Here is a 25632-nt window from a genome sequence, read left to right as displayed (position 1 = left end):
AGTAAAAAAACTGTTCGCTACAGGTTGTAATTCGAGACGAATTTTTAATTTAATATTAAAATGTAAATTTTGTAATAACTTTTATCCTTTGATAATGAGATAAAAACAAATTTGTATCTTTGAAATGACTGCAATTGCTCTTGCAAATTTCGCATAATCCAGATTACTGTTTAACGCAATGTCAAGATCTCTTTTTGACCGGGGAAAGGGGCGGCCAACGCGGTCTTAACAATCTCGCGCCTGATTAATAAAAAATTATTTATTAAAGACAATTTTATTATAATAAAGTAAATTCGCACAACCGTGGGAAAAGGCACATAATGAATTTGGTTCCTTGGCGAACCAACGGACATGGAAATGGTACGTTTACCCGTATACAACAAAGTACGCGTAGCATGCGAAACAAAAAGGTTTCCACACGATTAAGGCATCGATAACGGGGACGATGCCGCAGCTCCGCGTCTCTTTGATGTCGGTACCATCGTTGTAAAATGGCGTATGAAAAAAAAGGATTACTATCTAAAAGATCGCTTCCAGGTGATACTTGGTCTTGCACAGCTTCTGCAATCGAGAGATCCCCTGTTCTCGATTATCACTATACTTGGTCTCCCACGCGTCAAATAACATGTTGTAGTATCTCGGAATATCAAAAAACTGCAAGTACTGGTGGCTACTCGTAGTAGGGAAGATTTTTTCGAAATTCCCCAACTGTGTTAACTCGTCCTCGTAAGCGATCAGGTGTCTTACGTCGTCCGGCATGAGATCATCGAGAATTTCGTCGAGGTAATCCTCACGGTTTCTCAGGTTCGCGTACATGCCCTGTTTAAGCTGTTCCTGGTAGCTAAGGGTAGTTTGGTGCAGTCTGTAATCTTGGCACACCGGATCTAACTGATATCTTTGGGCTAGTTTCTCCACTTCCTCCGCCGGTATGCACGTGGGCAGTTGGTATCCGGCTATATTAAAGAGGTTTCTAATGAGGGGCCCCTTGACCGCGATGTCGAGAGGCGAGGAAGACTGTAGAGAGGGCGATATATTCACTTCGAGTAACCACGGTCTCCGGTTCTCGTCCAGAATAATATCGATGCCAAACAGCTCGTAGCAACAATACCTTGGGATTTGACAAACCGCGTGACATTAGAAAGGGATGGAACGCGTAAATAAAATCATGCTAGTTGCATTTTAACAAAAATGAACCTTCTACATTGATTCTAAAACTTTAATAATATAAAAATAAATAAAAAATAAAAAGTTAATATAAAAATTATATGAAATTATTATACAAAATGTTTAAATTTTCATTTATCGTTCAATGCTTGCAGTGTTAAAAATGTTAGCACTAAATGCGTAAAAATGAAAAGAACCGCAATCTATTTTATAAAAACTGACCGAGACAACGTAGAAATATCTTCTCACCTCGAAGTTGTATTAGCTCGCGTCAGAGTGTTGATAGAAGATTCGCCGGCTATCATCGTCTTGATGACTATGTCTTTTATCAACTGCCATATCCTGGAGACGTCCACGTTCTCCTGCTCGAGGTAGGACCACAGGGTCCTCAAAGTCCACTTGTGGCCGGTACTGGAGTCCGCGCAGTCGTTGCTGGTGTAAGTCGCGCTGGTCTTGTTGATGCTGTAGTTGGTGAGATGCATGAAACGATCGCTGAGGTAGTTGATGTCGTCGTTATACTTGACGGAGGCGAAGCGTACGAGACCTTCCGGGTATATGTAAACCTTGAGCGGATTGAAGCCGGTGACGTACACGTAGAGCCGCAGATCGAACTTGGCGCCTCGTATCAGCATCGGCCGCGACAGATACTGCTGCACAACGACGGCGCGCTTCTTTGGTATTTGGGACCAGCGGTGGACCACGCGGATCCCGGTGCCGCGGGCGGACGCCGGCGGCTTGATGATCCATTTCTCCTTGCCGCCGTTCTTCTCCCACACGTGGCGGAACAGACGCAGATCCTGAGGTAGCACGTAGGTGCGCGGCACGAAGCCGAATTCCCGCTTGCCGTACTTTATCATCATCCGGTTAAGGTTGCGCCAGAGCCGGTCCTTCCGGCCGATCTGGAAGGTGCCGGGGAAGTGGTTGATCTTCTGCGACTCCTTCAGACCTTTGTAGGCGACGGACTTCATGTGCTTGCCCCAAGTGCCACACCAATACCGGCACTTCTTCATCAACCGGTAACCGGAATTCACGACGATGCGGCGCACCAACATCGGTGTTATCGTAGTAAGGTGCCACTTGAGATGTCTCGTCACTTCGTATGGCAGTACCAAGTTGACCTTGCTGTCGAACGACTGAAAGGCGATGTAAGGCGGCACGTTATCGAACAGGCTCCTGCGGAAGGGCAGCTTGTTCCGGTTGTCGCCGTCGATGGACGGCAGATCTCCGTCGATATCGAGGTCAGGCGCGCTCTCCTCGTCGTATTGAGTCTCGGCGCCATCAGTGCTGCTCGCAATGCTGCTGGTTTCGTGCTGATTACATACGATCACGTCCATCTCGAATAACCTGCAACACACGAGGGGGACAAGGGGTCCGTAGTGACGCGGTATGACTTTGACACTTCCCCAACAGTCCCACGTCCTTTACATTTGCGCCTGTATTTGTTTAACTCTTTAACAATCTCGTTTCAGATAACGGCGACTATGAATCGTCGCGATTCTGTAATCGCAGAATCATGTCGATTTCGCTGTCGCTGAAACGAACGTCTTTAAACAATTAAGGCACCGACGAATACCGTTAATACGGTACAGAATACCGCTACCCGAACGTCTTCGAGAAGCGAAATTGTCAGAGATGAACATGTCACCGCCTGTCGAGAACTACGATTTGCTCCGATTGACTAAAACTCGATACATACACTAAAAAAAAAAAAACAGAATTCCTTCAGGATTTACCATGAAAGACATTTCATAACCAGTGGTTTGCTAGACTTCACTACACGTCTGGTAAATCCTAAAGAAATTGTGATTCGTCCATTTTCTAACAGACGACTGGTTGAATCTATCGGATTTGTTTTTCAGCGTGTGTACATCGATATAATTATAAAGATGTCGCGGTCACAACGTCGTAATTATTGTCATTATAAAGTGATACTTTTTATGGAAATTTTTCAACGAGTGATTACAAAGTACGACCAGTTTCCCCAGGGGGATAATTAGCAAGTGGCTGCTACTCATGTACATATATTATAAATATGTTGCCGGATATATTATACATATATATATACATATATAAAACCACGAGTTATTAGCAATACGAAGTAAGCAGCTGCGGGTAAAGTCGATTTACTTGTTACAGTGAGGAGCAAGATTGTAAATTGACATGTAAAATTCGATTAAAATTCAATTTCACCGACAGCCGCGTCAGTCCGTACGCGAACTTTTTCTCCCGCCAAGTTTTCTCCAAGAAATATTTTCTTATCGCCGCATTCTATCTAAGATCCCGTGTAACGTAAACAACCGCACAATGTAGAACGTTCAACGTAAACAATTTCATAATGCAGAACGTTTAATATAATAAACAACTACGCAATGCGGAAGCTTAGCTAAATTTTTGTTCAGTCTAAAAACTATAAAATGAGTTGCATCGATTGCTGGAGAAAAATGTGCTTACGATTCTTCAAAACAAAATATACCTGGGATATTCTTGGCCATTGTGTGTGACAAAATATACATTTAAAAGTTTAATGGAATATTTTCCTTACTAATAACGAAGACATTTACATTCTTTAATTCTTTCGAACGGATTTTATAATAAATTGGAAGAGCTCAAGAAAACGTCAAAATATGATAAGAATCGTAAACGAATGGCGGTTGCAAACCGGAGCGTTGCAATAAGCGATAAAATGTTATTATCATACTGGCAAGTACATCGCTAAGCAGTTTCATCATAACAACAGCGTCCGCGAGTGAGACTGATCGAACGATGCTCCGCGATCGCATCAACGCGCGATGTAAGCGTTTTAGACCTGGTTTTTCCAACGTCGTCTCATTCTTTGTCTCTTTCTAAGGCGTCAGTTAGAAAGAGACAAAGGATAAGTTAAACCAAGGATAAAGTTGAGCGAAGCTGGAAAAACCAGACCTTAAATGCACGTGTCAAAAAAATTGTGCATGCACAATCGTGAGAAGGATTTGTAAAAGAAAAAGTACGTACCAATCCGTGTTTGTGTGTGTGTGTGTGTATTATTCAATTGCCAGGAGTTGCCAGCATTATAACTGCACGACCATGAACGCCTGAAACATAACAATTGATTCGCGAATTATTACAATGATATTACAATTGCCGAGAAATCGTAACGTGGATTCTTATAGGATACCCTTTGTACTCTCATCGGTAAGTGCGATTAACGTTTCCTTGTAGCACGGGAATTTGCGGGGAAAACATTTCGAGAAACGCACACGCAAAAAAACACGGAGGCAATAACGCCGATCTTAAAAAGCACGAACCGCCGGCGTGTAATTGCGAAATCGTGAGGCTAAGTACCACAAAAAAGAAATACCAGGGGCATTTACACCATAATAATTTACGTTTCGATAAACTTTTACGGATAACTTACAAGTCAATTCGACGATCGTACGTTCCCGAATCGCGAACGATCCGCGACCATTGACTTGCACTTCTCGATCTCGTACAGGACGCGCCACGTTCATCCTTATTTTCTAAGCACATTTTAGACATTTTGTGTAATGCACAGATATGTCGAAACATGTTGCCGCGTTGGTATATTTCCTTTTATTTATGTATACATATAAATAATAATTATTATAGTAGAATTCCAAATTTTATTCGACCACAGCTGGCCACATTTATTAATTAACCGGTCAATGCAGAAAATTTATCGCGAATGTAGGGGAATAATCGTCGTAACGAATAAATGTCCTCGGCTGATCGGAAAACTAAAACTTTATTAAGATGCCTCTCTTGCTCGCGTCCGAGGAGCGACTGACTCTCTTTCGTCTTCTTTCCCCGCTCGCTCGTCCGTCGTTTGTCTTTTCGCGGTCCGGCCGCCGACCTAGCCCGCTTCGGGTGCGAGGCTAGCCCGCCGGATTCGAATCATTTTCGACTACACGAAAGAAAGTTTCAAGTCGAAAAATAGACGCGAGGATGTCATCTTTACACTGTTATTGCGACAAATGTTACCACGTGTTTCGAATTGGTGAGACGCCCGCCTAGAGAGTAAGGGAAGTCCAGGTTCAAGCCCTGGCTGAGGTAATATTTTTCGCAATAAATTTTCTGCGTTGACCGGTTAATTAATAAATGTGGCCAGCTGTGGTCGAATGAAATTTGGAAGTTTCGAGAGACAAAGCAAGATATCCAAAGATTCTCTGGTGCGTTTTTTGACGCACAATCCTTGCTATCGCGCTACTTTAGCTGATTCTATTGTGAGTGTTTTGTTAATTATTCGAACAGGGCTACATCTTGTAACATTAATTTAAACACGGTGTAAATCAACGAACGGCATGTGTATCCCAATAATTGCGAATGCAATCATTCGCATGCGATTCGTGCAAGTAGCGCGCCTGTCAATCGTACATTGCGCTTGAATGAGGAGCTGGTACACGTTCGCTCGCGTGCGAAACGATTGATACATCTTACTGCGCGATCGCATTTCCAAAGGGATAATGTTGTGAAAGTAAATAAAAAAGTAAGATGAAAGAATTGCCGCTGTAATTTGCACCTAGAAACATCGCTCATCAATTAACGTCCTTCTTGAAACATGGCACAATTTTCTAATTATTCTCGCAACGACTCGTAGTCGACAATAAAATCAAGCCAACGGCACACGGTGCTATGTCTTTTTTCTGAATTGCTTACGAGAGCCAAGGGGTCAATTCTGTATCTTGCAACATAGTGAAAATGCTAAAAGCAAGTGGCTTTGTCTCTTTCTAAGCGGACAGTTAGAAAGACACAGAGCTATTCACTTTTAGCATTTTCACTACGGTGTAAGATACAGAATTGACCCACGGGATTTAGTCTTAGGTCACCTGATCTAAAGCCAGCGGCACACGATACTATTTTTCCTACTGGATTGCTTACGAGAACCAATAAGGATGCAGAGTTTCAGATCAGGTGACTTAAGTCTAAATCCTGATTGGCTCTCGTAAGCAATTCGGTAGGAAAAACAGTATCGTGTGCCGTAGGCCTTTAAGGTCTTTAAGTCTTCATCAATGAGGAAAAGAGTGCGGCGCGTCTCACCGATATGATTATTCCCAAAATTCTTCCGACGAGACGTACCGTCTGCGAGACGCGACAAAAAGATGCGGAAACGGAGATAGTCAAATATTTATTTTACATCAATGGGTTAACAACTTGCCGCGCATGATTGATAATGATAAAATTACGACACCTTTCATTTAAGAAGATAAATTTGCGGGAACTCAACCGGAGAGGAGAGTACGCGCAGAAACTGATAAACGCGATGATTGATACCAGGATGCAGATGTGCGAGCATGCGGTGCTGAATATAAAAAGCGAGAGCTGTCGATTAATTCGCCGCCTCGAAACGCATGTTAAGTAAATATGCCGGCCACCATGTGGCAATTAAATACTCGTTATTGATCGTGGAAGCAGTCGCTGGAACACGGTAGTGCATTAATCGGAAAGTAAGACAGGGGACTCGCGGAGAAGAAAGAGTTAATTTTCTTTCGTGTCCCACTTACGTAAAATCAAATTAACGCGATGCCTCAAAAATACAACCAGAACGGAAGGCTCGAAAAAGTGTGAAAGCGTCGCGCCCATCGATCGGCGCAATTGATCGATTGACTTTTGGACCGACCTTTTCATCCGCCGCAGGTCCCTCCTCTCTTCAAATCGTAGATTACGTAGCTCCGATCTATGGAAAAAGGAGAATTCCCGGTGAGTTCTATTTAGATTACAGCGCGCTAATCAACGCCGGAAAGAAATCGATATTACTAACGAGAAAACCTCAGTTCGCGCGGCTTCGGGCCGGACTGGGGCAAAAAAAAGCGAGAGCAAGATTACATCCTCCAGTTGTATGTGTGTACGAAACAGACATTGTGTTCCTGACGCCCGTGGAGAATGAGGGAAATTGATTAAATTGTGTTTTAAGGCTGGGACACAAGAAAGTACAGCCCGCGTATTAAGTCGCGTAAGACGCATTAATATTCATGTGTCAGTTTCGCCACCTCCGGGTACGGTACCCGGACGGCGGCGGCAGGTGACAGGCGGTTTTCGATTTCTTGCAATGTCGCATGGCGCGATTAAAGCCGCCGGCCAAACATTGTAGCCTTTTGCCTGCGCCGAAGGTGACTTGCTGTAGCGTTCTCGTCGCGGTGCCGCGCAATTTGACAGTGCGATTTAATCTTGTTGCAACCCCCGTAACTTCCGTGATTTTTTTGGCGACACCAGCGACAAGACCGTATCTTTATAATTATTGGGTATGGGTATATGTGTGCGCGAAAGACGAAGACGTAAATAGTGACAAGATGCATTTCCCATTACTTTCAATGCCAAGCCGCGTCTCCCGTTATCTCCAATGATTTCGATAATTTTATAATAAAGCTTTGCGTCTGCAAGAAATACAGTTTGAGTAGCTTTTTGTCGCCAGTGGTAATAGACCAAGGGGAATTTTTTTTTAATCGACCAAACTGGCAAAATTGATGTTTATTTTAATCATTGTGTTTACTTCCTAATCAGTCTTCTTCGAGATGTGCAAACGTATGGTTGCTACTTGGAAAATTTTAGAAATTGACATCATTATAAATCCACCGGCTACCGAGACATACATGATATTACGAATTTGCTACCACAGACTCATGAACCCATTCTGTTTCGGCATAAAAGAAAAATGTTCAGTCAACTTTAGAATGTACTCGAGAAAGGCCCGATAAAGGGGTCGAAACGTCGTGATTAAAATAAACATCAATTTTGCCAGTTTGGTCGATTTAAAAAAAATCCCCTTTAAATATATTTAATGCCGAAATTCTCAAAGCTATATAATAAATAAGACGTCCTAGGGCAAACTGCAACTCTTTTAATCTGTAGATTAAATAATTAATTTTTTTTAATCGACAATACGACTTGCGACACCCTGCGGCATATTTAATTGTAGCGACCGTTACTTGCAAAATTTATTAATGAAATACAAAACTAATCAAGTCCATTCGAGCCAGGCTAAATCTGATTATACTGAACTATGCAAATGTTGCTGAGTGCTTTTCAGCTAAGTTAATGAATAACAGAAGAAATCGATAGAATAAATGTCAATCTCGCAATTATTTCTTTTTTATATCTTCAAAATATATTTATCAACTCTATTAAAGCAGCCACCACGTAGACATTCATTTTTAAATCATGTAAAAACTTGAATACTTTTTTTCCAGTTCCGTCAGTTTATTTATAATTGCAAATATATTAATTTTCGTGATACGATAAAATTAAGAACGTGTAAGTTCTATAATACGAATAAAAATTCTCTAACATAATAGGAAAGTATTTTCTGAATAAAATAGCGTTTCGCTGCGTCATATAGCGCGTTTCACGCACGATTCCGCCGTCGAGAAGATTAATAAAGAAGAGAAGGATGCGAAATGCGTTGTGGGTGGTGATTCGATATCGTTTATCATTGAAACAAGACGTTTATTGATGATGATGATACTGCCTGACGAGCTCAACAGAGACGCCGAACGGCATTACGTCGAAAAAGATTCTTAAACATAACAAGTTAACATCTATATAATAGTCGCTATGCTTTACGAGAAAATAGGCATCTCAGGTACAAAATGGAACCCTATCACAGACGTCACTTAAAGCTTTAATCACCTATGTACAATGCGAGCGAGTAAACCGCGTAAGAAAGTAAAGTTCTTAGAGAATCCTCAACGAGGCTTCGCAAAAGTTTCATTCGGAAGACAGCGATTCGTCGTTTCCCTCCTCGCGCGATTCAGCGGGCGGGCTCTTCTCGTAGTCGGATTCCTCGCAATTGCTTGAAACGTCCGGAGATCATCAGGATAGCGTCGTAGTCGTGGTCGTCCGCGACCGCCTCATCACCAGGGTCTCCAGACTGCGTTGGAAGACTCCGAGGACTCCCCGGAGGAGCTCGCGACACTGACAGGGCTCTGCGGAGGCGTGTAGACGTTCTGGGGCACGCTCGGGGTCTGGCTCGGGGTGGGCGCCTGGGCCGTCTTGGTCGCAGCCGCGGTTGCCGTCGGCAGCGCGTGCTTGACGCCAGCTGGGCTCTCGAGTCGTCGCAGGCAACCGCCGAGGTGTCGCATGAGCTGAGCACCCGCGGCGGGATGCACCGTCGCGGCGACCGGCGTCGACAGGAAGGTCGAGACCTCCTGGGCGCATTGGGTGAAGCCGTCGCGGAACCGATCGGCGTAGCTGTTCTCCGGCGTGAGGGTGAGCCTCCTGGCGGCGCGCAGCGTGTGGAGGTGACGCACCGTCAGCTCGAGGATGTCCGCCTTCTCCAGCTTCGCCACGTTCTCGCCCTCGGCCTGCAGCGCGGTCACCATCAGGTCCTTGAGCTCGTCCAGGCAACGATTGATGCGGGCGCGCCGCTTGCGCTCCAGCATCGGCTTCATCACCTTGCGGTACTGATAGGTGCGCGACACCGGCTCCTCGTACTCCATGCCGCTGACCGGCGTGTAGCCCGTGTGCGGTGACATGACGATCACACTTAATTCTGTCACTGGTCACAAAACAACGGAGACAACCGAGTCCAGGGAGAATGGATCCTCCGTTGGTCCCGCGGCGGGGGAGGGGTCCGATTAAGCCTCCGGAAAAGTAGCCGCGATGCTCCTCGTGGTGTACAGCAACGTCTCGCGATCGATCGCGATCGAAATGCACGATCGAATGCACGTTCGACGTTTCTATTTACTCTGTACTGCTTCGCTGCTTCTCGGAGTGCCAAGAGTGCGTCTGAATCCGTACGTATTCGTGACGGTTCTGAAGCGTTGGTGGGGTACAACCCGTTATTTATATGCCGCGTGGTGCCCCACCCGTGCCGCCGTCGTCCTGAGCCCCACAGCTGGGCGGCAGAGGGGCCCGAGGGGCACGGTGCGCCGAACCCTGCAGCCCGCGTGCACGGCCGAGCCAGCGGCAGCGGCAGCAGCCGTGGCGTATCGTGGGAAGCTCGCGGGCCGGAGCGTTCCCACAGATCGGGGGGCCTGTTGGGGCCTGCACAGGTTCTGTGCCGCTTGACGCCTGCCGAGAGAGCCGTCGAGAGGGGAGGCCCTCCTTGCGAGCGTACGTGCCCGCGCTGAGCGCGAGCGCACGCGGGAGGGGACACCTCGCTCATGGTGAGCACACCTGCACGCGCGGTGCCCTGGCACGGCGCGACGCGCCGAACCGCGCCGAACCGCGCCGAGGAACACGGGCGAGAGGAGGCGAGAAGAGGAGAGCACACGCCACGACGCGCGACCAGCACGAGGACGACTCGCGCGATCCGTCGCGCGGTAGAGCGGCGCGAGCCTCGATCTCTCGCGCCGGAGGTGAACATTATCGCGGTCGAATCTACGAAGGACGCCGCGAGGGCGCTAGATTGGAAGCCGTAGCGGATGAGAGCGAACCTCCTCGCCATTTCAGATTGTACTTGGGACATCGTTCGTTCGTCATTTCTGCAATATGCATTCTGTTGTCGCACGCGTATCTCCGTCAAATATTATTGCTAGATGAAACTTGGATTTTGCATATAACGTAAATATTTAAACCTGAACCTAAACTTCGGCGCATATGTTGAGATGCGCGCTTTAGGCTCTTCGTGTATTATTCATCTATCTAGTGCTTAGCAAATAAATGAACGAGAAGACTCCAGTTTAAATCCAGCCACGGACACCGCTGGTTTCTTTCGAACGCCACTTCTCGGAGGGAAGTGGCAACCACCGAGAATACCTCGCCACACATACCCCTTTAAAGGTACAGTCCTCCCAGGTTGGTGGTTTCCTTCGGCAAGGTTAGCAGCTACCGGAGATGAAGTGAAACCAAAATGCTCAAAGTACCAGAACAAACTGGATAAAACGGGCTTTAAGCCTAATACACGTGGGGGATGAAGAAGTGTATTTTATCCAATTGAGCCACAAGTATAGAAATGAAGAAAAATGTTGGACCGATCGTGTTTGCGGATCACGGATAATGACGTTTCCAATCGGCAGGTTTATAGGAATCTAAACACCGCCGATGGCTCGCGCGCCCGCGCTCGAGGCGCACGACACTTGTTGATTTACCGGATTACCACCGACGTGGTTGCACGTGCACGCGCGTGTCTCGGCAACGGTCCCGGGCACTTGCCCGATGTGAATCACGTCTTGGCGCGCAACGCCGTGTCGCTTATGAGCTGGACCACCTCTCGCATCCCTCACCGGCGTGGAACAATGGGAATAAATGTCGCCGCCCGCCCACGCGCCCGCTTCATCTCGCGACTACGCGAGATCGTCCGCTTTCGTTCCTCCCGCCGCGTTACGTCACACGAATCGCTCTGGGAACGTAAAAATTTAATTGGCAAGAAAGAAATGCGTAAAAACAGCTTCAACGAACGGTACAGGTTTAATGAACGAGTTTTAACGATCGCCTATGCCACGTGGAGGCTGTCTAGAGAGATAACGGACGTATGTCACTGGACGGATTTCGGTCGTAAACAGTCTTCCCGTGGGAAAAAAAGGTTCTCTCCTCTATCCGTGTTCACGTACCGTATAGTTTTTAGGTCGCCTCTCTATTATACGATGATGAAGGAATACACGGACGTGTCACTGCATCCAGTTCTCCGAATATTCGGTTATAATTAACCTATGATCTCTTCCTGCCCTTAGAACATTCGTGGTAACTTGAGAGAAATTTTGCATATTCTCCGTCCGAGAGCAGTCCGGCATTAAAGAATCTCTCAAGGGTTTCTGACAACCGGTTCCGGTGCAATCGGAGCGGGTCCCGGGAGCCGATGTTTTGAATTATAAACGTACGTTCTTAATGATCCGCCCATTCTCGGACTCGGACGGGCTTCGCTTGCGGGACTTAACGAGGTGTTTAGCCCTTTTGGAAGCCGATACCCCAAACAAGGTCCCGCTGAGTGGGCCGGCCGAGTATTTACGAGCCTTTGGGTCTAAACGCAAAAGCAGCTAGTCGTTTCGGAGGCGATCCGGATATTACTACGATGTGTCGCTTTCATAAAAAGGAGGGAGGAAGGGGGAGAGAGAGAGGAAAGAGGAAAAATTCGCTTCTTCGGGCATGCGGTCGCCGCTTAATTGCCGATCTGTCCGAGATTGCGACGGAAACTGATACCAGTGGAATTTCGTCGAGCGGGAATTTTTAAAAGAAATCCTCCTTCGGAAAAAGTTACCATAACGTCTGTGTAACTAAGAAGTTCTCCGGCGGGAAACAAGTCTGTCCTCGATTTTAAGAGATTGCGTTACTCACTGCAAACTCTTCACGAAAAAGAGGATAGTATGAGCTCCAAGATAATATCTTAGAACAGTTTATCGTGACAACAGAGTCTTCTCTCTCTCTCTCTTTTTCTCATGAAACTATCTGACTTATTTTCTCCGCCCGTATTTTGCAGCGAGAGATAATACAGAGATATGTAAGTGTTCTCGAATCGAAATTTTGTTGAACCATTAATTATATTATATAATATTATATAGTAGAACCTAAGACAGTAAAAGAGGTCGAACTGCGAGTACAAAATTTACTCCTACTAAAACTGATAGTGTCGGAAATGTCTACTTTTGCCAGTTTAGCATTAAAGTAGGTCCTTTTAAGGAACCGAAGTAAATTTTTAGAATTAAAGAGTCAAGGGAGGAGTAAAAAATATTATATTATCAAAATAGGTTTGTAGTATTGCTGGTCCATGTACGTGCACAGATCAGCTAAGTAGGTGTAAATTATCCTTAAAAAGTGTCAAAACAGTACCAAAATTTCGACTCGGGTTATACGCTTTGAATAAAAAGTTTCTTACGTCGTTTCCAGCCGGACGGGCTCATCTTCCTAGTACACGATTAACACTAATCGGAACGCTTCTCTCGTCGACATTTAAACTGTGACACGCGCGGCTTCAACGAAATGGTCCCAGAACGCTCGCGAGATATAACTGCTTACTCTGGCAAAACGCCGGACTACGCCTGAACAACTTCGTCAGTCCATGTGTGTGTCATATTTATTATTAATCTTCGCATTTGTCCGAGCGCGATCCACATGTTCATTCTCTCTCGAGCCAAACGCCTCTCTCGCTCTCTCTCTCTCTCTCTGTTCCTCTTATTCTCTGTCTCGTTTGCTGTATCGCATTTATCATTATCAATTCCCCTCTCTAACTCGAAACGTAGCTTCCGCGCGGCCAGTACATTCTCAACGTGCGTCGAACGGACGAAAATAAGGCAGGAGCGACCGCGCGCCGGTAGAAGACCGGTAGGATAATTACATTGATTGGTTATACAAGCCGGATGCGGCGGTACGCGCGTACGCCAGTTAAAGCCCCGACGAAACGAGCGTTATCCGCGCCGATGCGGCGCTACCGCCGGGACACACCGGGTGCGTATTATTGCCCCGCGTTAACAACTCGTTACGCCCGCTCACCATCGGCGGCGAATGAGATGAACGTTGATATCCCCGCGTCCTTACGTGATCTCCGACGATCAAGTTCACGTAATTTATTTCTCGGGGCACGATGATGGATTTTTTTGCCGACCGGTCCGCGGCAAATCGCGCGCTTCCTTATTCATCAAACAGATCGAGGAAGTTTTACCCGTGAGAGAGAGAGGGGGGGGGGGAGACGAGGAGAAAGGGAGAGAAAGAGATTGACTGCGATTCGCATTAACGTTACGCGCGCGACCGTTAAATCGATATTTTCGTTATGCAACGGGGTTCGTCAAGCACATTAATTAGCTGCGAGATGGTCTGATTATAGGGTTCGCGAAACTCCTGCGGACACACGGTAAGTCCCGCGTCCGACATTTAACGAATCTGACAGGTTTGATAAGTGTGATAAGCGAGAGATCGGCGTGCGACGTTAATTAAGTACGACATTAAAGTCTGTATGAGCGATGAAGCGTTATTATTACAACATAATAATAATAATAATAATAATGTCGATAATGAGAATGTATAATGTTAACTTGTAATTTTATTTCGTAATTTTTCACCTCGCAACGTGTGTCGCGATGCGTCCTTTCAATTTTTTTCATAATGAATCGTGTAAAAAGTTGGAGCTATATTGGGGCGAGTCACGACTCGGCACCTGTCCAATGTGTTGAACTAACTTATTTATTTAATATAAAGAACGTCGATAATGTTAACGAGAGGCTGAAAAGGACAATGATAAGATAAAACGTATTTATAAGTCACGTGCTGCGTCATCGCGCGTCGCTAATACCGCGATTCTTGCGCAGACAATAGCAATTGAGAGGTTTTTGCCTTGAGGAAAAACGCCGATTACCGCTCGGTCAAATGTACGACAAAGCGGCGCGCGAGAAATATATAATATAGAACAATACTGTCGGCTTCGCGTCCTGAAAAAGAACGACGTTCCAGGAAACAATCGAACCGGCAGCCTCGTTCGGACATTACGGCGTATAATTCAATATCAATCCGTATCGCGGAGTAACGTGAATTATCACAGTTGAAAGTTTGTTCCCTTCCTGCCTTCTCGGGCCGCAAGAAGCAAAGTAGCGTAGATAAACGATCGGTGTATCTTCGCGATTTAGGCCCGGTTTCACCAGCGTCGTTTAACTTCAAGCTTAGCTTAATTCGTTCGTTGTCTCTTTCCAACTGGTGGGAGGTGTTAGGCGTGTCAATCAAATTGCTCCTCAAAAATCACAGTTTTTACAGTGGACACATAGTGCGAATAAATGTGAAAAGTGGGCATGAGTGTCGTCTAGTTGCAGTGTGGTAATTTGTGGACAGGAGGACAAAGTTTTTAGTCTGGAATTTTGGTGCTCATGTCGATGAGACTGTTACTTTAGACAGAGACGAACACGAATCAAACCGAGATTAAAGTTAAGCAACGTCTGGTGAAACCGGGGGCCTCAAACAAATCCTCGATCCCGTCACTCCGAGCAGAAGCAATATTTACCGGATCCGCAGACGCCTCTTCGAGGGGGAGGAGGGAGGAAGGGGGGGGGTTTCCTCTCGACGCTCCTCGATCTCCTCGTGCGCCACTTCGGCCTCCTCGCGCTTCTCCTCGGCGACCCCGCCGCCGTCCGTCTCGGCGCGGAGGAAGACACACGAGGTCGTCGATGCTAATTCGTCGGCACGTCGGAGCACTTCCGCGGAACAGGCCTCTCCTACTTGGCCCCTCGCTCGTAAAGACGGGCGGCCTCCTCTCTCCCCGCGCTCGCCACTCTCCCCCTATCCTCCCGACCTTTCCCTTCTCGTAGCCATCCACCGTTTTTCTCTCCGTACCCTTGCGCGCGGGATTCCGTCCGTCTCTTTCTCCCCTCGGCGCAGAATGGGTGGTAGCCTCGCCTCCGAAATTCTTCCGGTTGTATACTCTTGGCTCGTGCTACGGAACGTGGGAATGTTCTCAGGCCTGGAAGCCCGACCCCACCACGCGGTGGAAACACGCGTTGCAACGGACCGCGTGCGGCGCGCGTAGCGATGGGGTCGAGCGGGAACCCTCGCGCGAGCTCCACCTCCGGTCGAACGATCGGCCGGTTGTTCGAATTGAACCCGGATAATTTGCTCAATTCAATCTTTGTTCTTCCGAAATTCACTAGAAAATCCCCCCCCCCCGCTTCTTCAATCACTCCTGTATCTTCCATCCTGCAATTGCCTAGTTCAAGAGATCGTTTTTAAGAAAAGTCGAGCCGTCACTTCTCCCAGTTCACTCGAGTAATCAAAGTCTCCCGCGACACGAATGTTGTACAAAAATATATTAATTATCCAATGTAGAAAATTGCTAGACGAGACGCTTGGCTGGCAAATTCTAATTAAGGAAGTTTATTTAATCATCAATTCGACCACCGAGGCACGTAGAGGCGTGAGACGCCCGCCTAGAGTGTAGGGAGGTCCAGGTTCCAACCCTGGCTGAGGTAATACTTTTCGCAATAAATTTCCTTAATTAGAATTTGCCAGCAATTTTCTACATTGGTAAATCATGCACTGGCGTCGAATAATTCTTTACGTTCAATGTGCACTATGTTCTAGTTATTGTATCAAGTTCTCCGGAATGATACCAGCTCCACTCCATCGCTAGGCCGGCGCACACGAGCGCGGCGCGTCGCATGCGTGCGCGGGGCACGTACACACGCACGGGCGCGCTCTTCCTCGCCCGATCTCATTGTACGCCGCGAAGTCCTCTTTGTGAGAGAGGAGGAGGCAACCAGCCGGTAATGTAACCTTAGCGCTGCCCCATCGCCGCGTTGTGCACATAATGCGGAGGCTATTGTACGCAGCACGGGCCACATTGTTGCCCGCATCTCGCAGGGCACCCTACGACGCCGACGGCGTTGTTGAGGGAGCCGTCCGCGTCGTTTTCTCCTTCCCTCCTTCCTTCGCGGCTACCACGTTTCTCCGTCTCTTCGCGAGCTCGTTCTCGTGGCGAATCGCACCGGTATCCCTGGAATAGGTCGCGAGACCAGCATCGTTTCACGTTTACGGATCAAATGATCGATGGCCAAAGACGAGCGGGAAAACACGTCCCAGCAATTTTTACGTAAGCGTTATCGAAAGATTCACGTAGCGCGTTATCGCTTTGTTATCAACTTTGCTCGCGAGACAGAACTTAAAACTCGTAGAACAACAGAAATAGATTCGTTTTCAATTTGTCTTCAATTGCTTCCAGTAATGAGAATACTTTTCAACATCGGCCATTTTGTATTTTACAAAATCACTCGTGGAGTAGGAAAGTAAATGGGGGGAAAAAGTGGGCTTCTCCGTTAAACGCGTTGCATTGTTCCTTCGCTTCCGCTTCACAACTTGAAGATAATTTACCTCGTCCTTATCTGTACCGTACGTCTAAGCGTATTGCAATATTAATGTAAACCTGATAAATAAAGTCGACAAATTATACCGACATGGCGTGAGAATAATAGCACATCATCTCTCGTTGCCGATTCTAAATAATTTATGTCTCCTGAAATTAAGGTGTTCAACGGAAGAACTGCTAATAGCATGTTTCGTGTCAGCTGCAACCTTGACGGCATTATCATCGCTCAATAAAATGTGTAAGGGCGTCGTTAGAGCGGTAACAACATAAATAACACAAGCGTAGTTATTAAAACGACGTAGCTCATTCTTGCCCGCATGCTGCACTCTCCGTGCGTTAAAAAAGAGAGAAATACACGCACATCGGCGCGTTTGCATTTTTCTCTTCCCTCGCTTCTTTCCCGCGTGTTTCTGCGCGCCTCGCCTCAATAATTCCGCGCCGCATTAAATAATGCCAGGCCTGAATATTCACGACTATTAAAGTTAGAGAGTGCCGGAGCCCGCCGAGATCTAAATCGCAAAATAAAATAAATCGCAAAGTGGATCGCGATAACATCCCTCAAGTATTCCGCTCGCTGATCGTAAATTCCGAATTACGCATTTCATTATGTCCCGAGCATGATTTTATGACTTTTGCGCACGCATACGAGATGCCGCCGAACGGGGGGGGGGGGGTCAAAGATCCTTAATCTTACGATTACGAAGGGCGTCCTCGCGCGTTTATTTACGCAAAAGCCCGGCCTTTTAAGTGTTTAAGTTACCGCGCGTGTACCTCGCGTAAAATTAACAACGACATGATTAAGGGGGCAACTTTGAGCTTGCAGTATTTCAGACATTACCAATTGTCGAGGCTAAAGCGACGTCACAATTAATAAAGCCGGTCCCCAGCGCCCCGCGTCGTGCAATTCGCCCGACACTTACGGCGCCTCACAAAGGGCCTCCCCGTCGTGGAAGAGATCAGAATCCGCATCCGTTTATTTCGACGCGCGTCGCGATCACTTCGGGCGCCTCTCTGCAGCAATTTCGTCGCGCGCTTCTTATTTCATCTCGCAGGAGTTGCGCGCGTCCGCCACAATGTGGCACGATCCCGCCTGTGTTTTGCGAGGGGGCACATTTTTCATTGTTTATCTTCATCTCGCCTTCGTTTTACGTCCCTCTCCCGATCGCCGGTCACGATCGCCGTTCTCACTTTGTGCCACCCGTGCATAGTGTTTACGTCGCGCGCTGCCTACATTATTCTAACGTCGGCCGCCCGCGGCAACGTCCGTCACTTTTCCGTCTTTTTGCCGAAACTTCTTCTACGTCTTCTTCGCGCGCCCCTCGAGGACGAGGCCTACCGCGAGGGAGAACGACTGCCTTGCGGTGCAATTTGAATAATTACACTACACGCGCGACGAAGTCAAAAATCTCGGCGAGCTATTAATCCCTAAGTACCACCGCGCGGGAACTTCGAAGCTCGGACGGTAATTTTTATCGGGGCGAAACGGTCGCGGCGATTATGCGAAACTTGAGCGGTTTCTTCGGGCAGGAGAAAGCGCGAACGAGAGAAGCCCTCCTCGACGTGCGTTGTTACCAGCCTGTCCCATTGAAAGTATCGCCGTCCGCGATTACGCGCATTTACGAAAGGCCGGGAAACGAAAGCGACACTTGTCCGAGGTTTCAGTTGTTAATGAGTAATGACACGCTGTATCCGGATTCTCTCTCCGCCGCGTGTTGCCCCGTCGAGGGAGGACTCCTGCCGGCCGATTTCGCCCGGGAGTATTTAGCAGAATGTAATTTATCTCGATACTCGCAATTAAACCGCAAGAGCGCAAGGGATCGTTTCAGAGAGGCGGCGAGCGCGAGAGTCTCGATACGATTCTTCGACGCGGACAGGATAATTGCTACGCCGACGTTGATTCGTCGCGGATCTCGAACGTGTGCTTCGCCGCGCGAAATATCGCCGTGCTTTAAATCATCCGCGGTCTCGTCGGCCACGCATATACTCCGCGGAATCCGCGGACAGCGTGTACCTCCGCGCTCGTAATTAAGGCCGCGAAGTCTTCCACTTCTCCCCGGCCGCTTCGTCACTCTTCTCGTACTTATCTCCTCTTCCCCCCCAGGCCTGGCTTACCGCTGGGCTAATGTAGGATCAAGAGTTACCTCTTGCGCGCGGCCAGTAATAACTCCCATCGTTTTTCACGTGCTACAATGTTGAAGCCGCGTTCGTGACGTGCGCACCTTACGTGCCAGCTGCGGAAATCTTTTTTACGCGGATACGCCGATCCCCGAGACCGGATCCTCCGAGGAATTAAACGAGCCTTTAATTGTCGGTGTTAATATTTTTCGCCGATGTTAATGCGCGAATTACAAACCCTCGTGGAACTAAAGCCAACGGCACACGATACGATTTTTCCTACTGGATCACTTACGAGAACCAATAAGGATGCAGAGTTTTAAATCAGGTGGCTTAAAGTTAAATCCTGATTGGCTCTCGTAAGCAATCCAGTAGGGAAAATAGTATCGTGTGCCGTTGACTTAAGAGCCCTCGATAGCAATTGTCGGAGATGCACTCTTAATCTTGTATCGCGTCCCGAGTCAAAATTTTGGTACTATTTTGACACTTATAAGGTAATTTACACCTACATAGACCAGCAACAATCTACTTTGAACACATTATATGTTTTACTCCTCCCTGTTAGAAATTTTTCGAACCGAAGGACGAAAAATCGCGACAACGTTTTATTCGTCGGTCTTCGAGCCTTAATAGTTTTCGAAAGAACTCGTGAGAGGCTACCCAGAACTCCCAACAGAACTGCTGGAACTGTTAAAAAATGTTCCTCCTTCGGGACTTAGAAGGTGCCACGAAGTACATACAAGTATTACATACATTATGGGCGCGTTTTGTAATGTAGATATTCGAGACATTTCTCGTCGCCAGTGCCAAGAATTAAATTGCGAAATGTACCCTGTATTATACATAACGTGGATCAATCTTCAGTTTTATACAGGAAAATGTGTTTTTTTAAATCGACCAAACTGGCAAAATAAGGGATATATATTTAAGTCAACGTTTCGATCTCTTTATCGGGTGCTTTTCAAGTACAATCTGGAAACAAAATTCAAAAGTACGAACCGCAATACAAAGAGAGGAACTTGTAGTATGTAAGTTTCCGTCCGTTTTATGTCTATATTGTGGGCATCCACCAACAAGACATGTAAATAAGACTCCTAATTTCGAGGCACTGTCTTCCCTCCTGTTTTCGTGTAATTTTATGTGCCTCATAATTGCGTATATTTTTCATTTTAACGCGTACCCCCAGTTTTGGGCGGTACACGCTTAAGAGTGTAGGGATACGTGTCGTTGAACCTTTTCTATCTGGGAGAACTAGTTCTCGTTTCGACACGTCAGTCGCTTCGGGCGAGTGTCAGTCGCGTGTCTTTCAGCGGCGCGAGCACAACTTCCAATGCGTTTTGCCGTTGTTACGAGCAAAACGACCGTCGGTAGCCGCAGTCAGCTCTGACGCAGACAGCATTTTATTGGGATGAGTAACGCAAACACCCGGAATTCCAGAGACGCTTGTTCCACGCGACGAAACAATCCTCGCTCCTTTCACGGGGCGGGACTGCATGAATGGGACGACCAAGTTATCGCTACGTTCGAGCACGCGAAAGCATCGAACACCTACGTCAATCCGCCGTCGACTGAGCAACAACAGTCGACGTTACGTGTGCAAACGTCAGCAGTAACGTCATAAAGTTTAATAAGCACAATCGTTAATTTATACAGAGATAAGTTTTAAGGGCGCGACTTACTGTTAGTGAACGCCATGAAATTAAGTGCTTTGATGCAGTTTTTTTTTGCCACAACAAAGATTAATAATTATCGTGAAAAATGTTGATTGCACTCAATTACGTTTATTTGCCGCATATTCACGAGGGAAAGAGAGGCCGCACTTCGTCTCTCTCTCTCTCTTCTCCCACATTGAAATTGCGTAAAATGTTTTAAAATATCAATTTCAAATTAATTATATTTCCATTTACGGTCTACGGCGCGCCGGATATCGTGCCTCGGTACTTATGTAAGAAAAATCGCGTCGTGCTCGCCATCGAGCGAGTCCCGTGTCGCACGCCCAACGTGGCCGATTTACGGAAGACCGATACGACCGGCAAGGCTCACGGCGATTAATCGGGCTCGTGCGGATGGAACGGAGCGGCCGCGCGCGCGCGCGCGCTCGCGTTCGGGCTTACGTAAGGCTGACAGGCTTTACTGCTCAATCTGGCTGACGAGGTGAAAGTTGCCGAGGATGGTGCCGCGAGGAAATGAGTTTAACGACTTCGAAATCGGCCGCGCCGGCAATCAGATCGGGACCGGGTGACCGTCGCCGTTTGTAAAATCGTCGTTTTCCGTGATTCAGTGCAACCGCGGTTGACGCTGATGAGACGTCGCGAGACCTTATCGAAAGTGTGGAAACGATCATTATTCCCGACGTTGGCCTGTGGCACCCGGTTTTTTTTTTTGGTAACTAGATCGCTCCAGGCAGTCGGCACTGATAATACGTTAAGTCTCCTGTTATGAGATAGGCTCCCAATATGAGATAGCCGGGGTTTCTGCTAAAGTAATAGGCATCGTCTGCTGATTCCACCATGAGTGAACTTTGTTTAGTGGAAAATTCATTGTTAGACCGTGTATTCGTTGCGAAAAAAGATTTACGACTTGCCTCGAATTGGTGAGACGCCCGCCTAGAGTGTAGGGAAGTCCAGGTTCAAGCCCTGGCTGAGGTAATATTTTTCGCAATAAATTTTCTGTATTATTAAAAATGCCAGATATGGTCAAGAAAATACTGAAGTTGTCAATTACTGCTGGCGACTAGAAAAATATTCTTATCAGTTGATTTATGATTGCATTTGGATGTTGAAAACCTGCTATCCTCTGCCTGCTTTCCTCTAATAAACGAGAGATATCTGAGAGGCGAAACAGAAATTTTTACATGTTTTATCTTGCAAGTACGTTCTATTGTGTCACTCCTAGATAAAGAATAAGATAGACAATAATTTTTTTCATACGCGAAATAACAGCAAGATAAATATTTAGAGAATGTTTTAAGATTTCTTTTACTGAATTAGGTGCTTAATAATCTCGTACAAGGCTCGCGAGAAATGCATCGATATTTTGATAAATGCATACCTGTCCCCGGTAGCAATGTTCGACTATGAGGAATTTAATTATAAGATCTGCTTATTTTATCTAAAGGCCCATCGGCGACACTGAAGAGAGATAAAAGATTACCCTCTCGGAAAGTGACCCCCCCTTACGCTCTAGAGATTTCGAGTCCATTTGATCTCTGTACGTCCGATCTTCTTCCCACATCAATCTCTCATTCATCCTCTCGCATACGATTACATTCTCGCTCAAAGGAGCCGCTTCGATATCGCGAGACAACTTAATCCGTACGTAGCGCGCGTAATCAGCCGCATCAAACGGATCCCCTTCCTGCCGAAACGTTAAGCGACGCCAAGATCCGACACCAATATCATTTGTTACATTGCATCATCCACCTGACTACGAGAGCGGAAACGAGCCGCGATTAAATGTGATCGATCGGTTTAATTCTCAGAAAGTACTTGGGAGATAATGAAGTGTAAAACAGCTTCGAATGATTAACTTTGCAACCAGGAATAATTTATTCACTTCCACGATGCAAACAAATTGAATTCCATTCGATTAAAAATGTGCTATTTCACGTACTCAGGTATACGAATACACTAGTCGCTGGTCCGTTAAGTAATCATTAATGTCGCTTTTTACTCATTCGCATTTGGCTCGCGTAGAATTACAAAAAAATTGGTCGAAAAATACCGTCAAAATTAATGGCATTTTTGTCGAGCATTTATTTCAATGTGGGAGACCGACTCGCGGATTTATTAGTTTTTAATGCAAGCTTTATATAACGGCGCATAAAATTATCATTTAATGTTGACACAACTCCGGTCCGAAAAATTGCCTGAATTTACAGTCGAGTACAAAGATAAGTCCCGCAATGAGTTAATGACAAAACCGAGATGACTGAAATTAAGGAGCGTCTCGCGAAGGGAAACGAACCGATCATTTATACTCAAAGACGTTTTTGTCTGATTCACGGGAGGGAACGATCAAGCTGGAAAGTGAGGCTAGCAATTCCGAAGCAGTGACTTCTGAATTCGGAACGATTACGCGGAGCAGGAACCTACTATTTGCCATCGATTGCTAAATGTAGTCAAATCGTTTCTCGGAAATTAGAACTTCTGTCTGTACTTTGTAATCACCGCGAAGACTTTGTTGAACAAAATATCGCCTGGCTGATTCCAGAAACCCGAAGCGGACAATCTCAAACGATTACCGCCGCAATCATAGCAACTCGTTCAAATTCGTTTAGGCACGAGACGAGAATTAAATTGATGAAATCATTCAGCGCAAGCTTTCTCCCCTCAACGAGCGCTCTATTTCAAAAAGATATTGCAGTTTGGAAAATTTGGCGTAAGGAATGTTTAGTTTTCCTGAGAAGCCTCGTTTTCTTCGATGCATAATACACAGTCCTATATATAAGTTTGGAAACACCCTATATTTTACAGATAGTTGCACAGCGAAGCGATCTGTGAGTCGCCCGTCGTCTCTCATTGTCAGTGTGGCGAGTCGTTTCTTGCCGAACCTAATTGGGAAATTTTTGACTTTGCGCCTCTCCACTTACTGGAAAAATATTTTTAACATATTATGGTCCCTTTGACACCCTATAACATTACAATTTTTTCACATCTCTAAAAGTAGCGGAGGGATTCGAGGTGGCCAAAGTTACGCGCCCTGTACATGTAGATAGATTAATAAATCTGTTTCATTTCTGCGTCCATACAGTAATCACGCGTTTCTAGCGAGATTTAATGTCTCTGTAGCGACATTCCTAACTGGGCCTATTGGCATTTGACCACATGCCACACGCCGGCTAGAATCTGCTGATTGCGCTTGAAAAGGGCCAAAGCCCATGGCCGAAACGTTGTGCGAATAAAGGAAGTTTCCTGTTGGCAGTTGTGTCGGATTATTCAACCTACTTGTTATCTAATTACTGGCGATTCAATATTGCCAAATTTTGCTTACATCGATAATTGTTCAAGATGTGACCCTGAAAAAATTCTTTCGAGAAATGGCACATCAAAACTTCAACACCCGAACCGGACTTCTTTCAGAGCAACAAAACGTGTTTGCCCGCGATTAAAAGCGGTCACAGGTGTGACGGCCGATCGAAATATCGAGGGATGAAAGGAATAATTAACTCGCGAATGTAAGACGCGACAGTTTGATTCCAGGGCCGCATCGGTGAAACGGTTACGCTTCCCGCTGCTTCAGAAATTTAATTACTCGGGGGAGAAGGAGACGGAGAGATCGGAGGGGGTGAGAGAACGAGATCGAAAACGCACGGCGGCGGCGGCACGCGAATTCGATAAATATCAAAGTGACCGCGTGACCCGTTTAGCGGGACTCAATTACGTGGCGCATCAGGAGAGGATCGCGCCAGCTGCTCGCCACGGCCCTCGTTGACGACGACGGTCCGCGCGAGATGCACACGCGATATGTGACTCACGTGTGGCTCTCGGCCTCGCCCGGTCATCAGGATGTAGGATGTACTGTTACGGGCTCGGGCGTGCTGTACACGGCGCGATAAAGAAGCGCCGAGGTCACTGCGGTGCGCCGCAATTTTCGCGGTTGGCATTTTTCTCATTTCTCGCCGGTACGGGCGGTACCGTTACTTCTCGGTGCTCTCGGGTCCACGGTAATCGTTTTCGTTGTCGCCGTGAGGCCCGGGCTCCTCTCGACGCGCAACCACCTGCCTCGAGTAACGCGGAGCCGTATATCGCTCCGATATCGGCCCGGCCGAAAAGTCAGTCGGCCAACGGTGTCGGGCGGATGCCCGTAACTTCCACTTTTAATCGCGCGTGCGGGTCGGTGCGAGCCTTTCGAGCGCCGCGACGACATCGTTGTAAAGTACGACGAGGTGCGCGTATCGTGTTTCACCGAGTAGTCGAGAAAGGAACTGCGCGCCGTGCAGGAACGTGCCGGCTGTAATAAATTCAATGGTTAACACAGTTCTGCGGAGAGCGAACCTGGCGCTTGAGAAACATAGAGGTGCCTATTCCCGACTTGAAAATTCAATAAAAACAATTTGTCTCCTCAGAATGCAGAATATTTCGTAATCCAAAAGAGAATCTGTATGGGCTGATAAAAGTGTCGAAGCAGAATATAATTGAATTTAATTTGCAGTTTTCTGCATGGCCCGTCACTCTTCTGTGTTCATTAAAGATCCCTTTCACTTAGATATGAGATATAATCTCAATTAAAAAGCAAATTAAAGAACATGGTGTCGAGGTACGAACTGTCTTTTTTATCACCGATTCACGAAATCGTCTTTTTCAGCGAATATTAATTAAGATCTAAATAAAGGGGAGGAGTTGGTTGCGGCGGTATTGAAACCGAAATGATTCGGTTCGAGAACAGAGACCCGGGGCTCATTTTTTTTTTTTAACGAAGATGATGCCGCCCGGTAAGAGAAACGCGCTACCCTCCTACGGCGTGGAAATGTGGAACACGCCTGCGATCTACAGACACGGCGGGTACCACGTTAATTGGTGGTGCTCGTTAATTAGTCCGTTCATCGTTTGCGGGTTGACGAGGGGCCGCCGCCAGTGTCTAGAAAAATAAGGCGCGGCCACGGCGGTGGCCTCTGTATAGAAGTTAATCTTAGACGGCGACTTTGA

General features: G+C 46.7%; 2 protein-coding genes across 3 annotated transcripts in view; both read right to left on the bottom strand.

Annotated features, from left to right (window-relative positions):
- Positions 1–258: 258 nt before the first annotated feature.
- LOC105567090 (tubulin polyglutamylase TTLL4-like) overlaps positions 259–25632 on the bottom strand; it is a 140050-nt gene continuing 114676 nt past the window's right edge. For both annotated transcript variants that reach the window (XM_012021645.1, XM_012021644.1), the window contains exons 3-5: positions 4156–4235; positions 1414–2508; positions 259–1108 (exon numbers count right to left, since the gene is read on the bottom strand). In XM_012021645.1, the coding sequence (XP_011877035.1) occupies positions 520–1108; positions 1414–2498 (1674 nt within the window). In that variant the 5' untranslated portion in view covers positions 2499–2508; positions 4156–4235 and the 3' untranslated portion in view covers positions 259–519. The remainder of the gene's footprint in view (positions 1109–1413; positions 2509–4155; positions 4236–25632) is intronic.
- LOC105567088 (enhancer of split mbeta protein-like) lies at positions 8581–9905 on the bottom strand. Its single transcript, XM_012021641.1, has one exon. The coding sequence runs from the start codon at positions 9627–9629 to the stop codon at positions 9009–9011; it is 621 nt and encodes a 206-aa protein (XP_011877031.1). The 5' UTR covers positions 9630–9905; the 3' UTR covers positions 8581–9008.

Source organism: Vollenhovia emeryi, unplaced genomic scaffold (genome assembly GCF_000949405.1).
Source record: "Vollenhovia emeryi isolate VEMERY1.0 unplaced genomic scaffold, V.emery_V1.0 DF939140.1, whole genome shotgun sequence".
In the NCBI taxonomy this organism is placed as follows: domain Eukaryota; kingdom Metazoa; phylum Arthropoda; class Insecta; order Hymenoptera; family Formicidae; genus Vollenhovia; species Vollenhovia emeryi.
The sequence above is the reverse complement of the archived record's forward strand: the minus strand, read 5'-3'. Positions and strand labels throughout refer to the sequence as shown.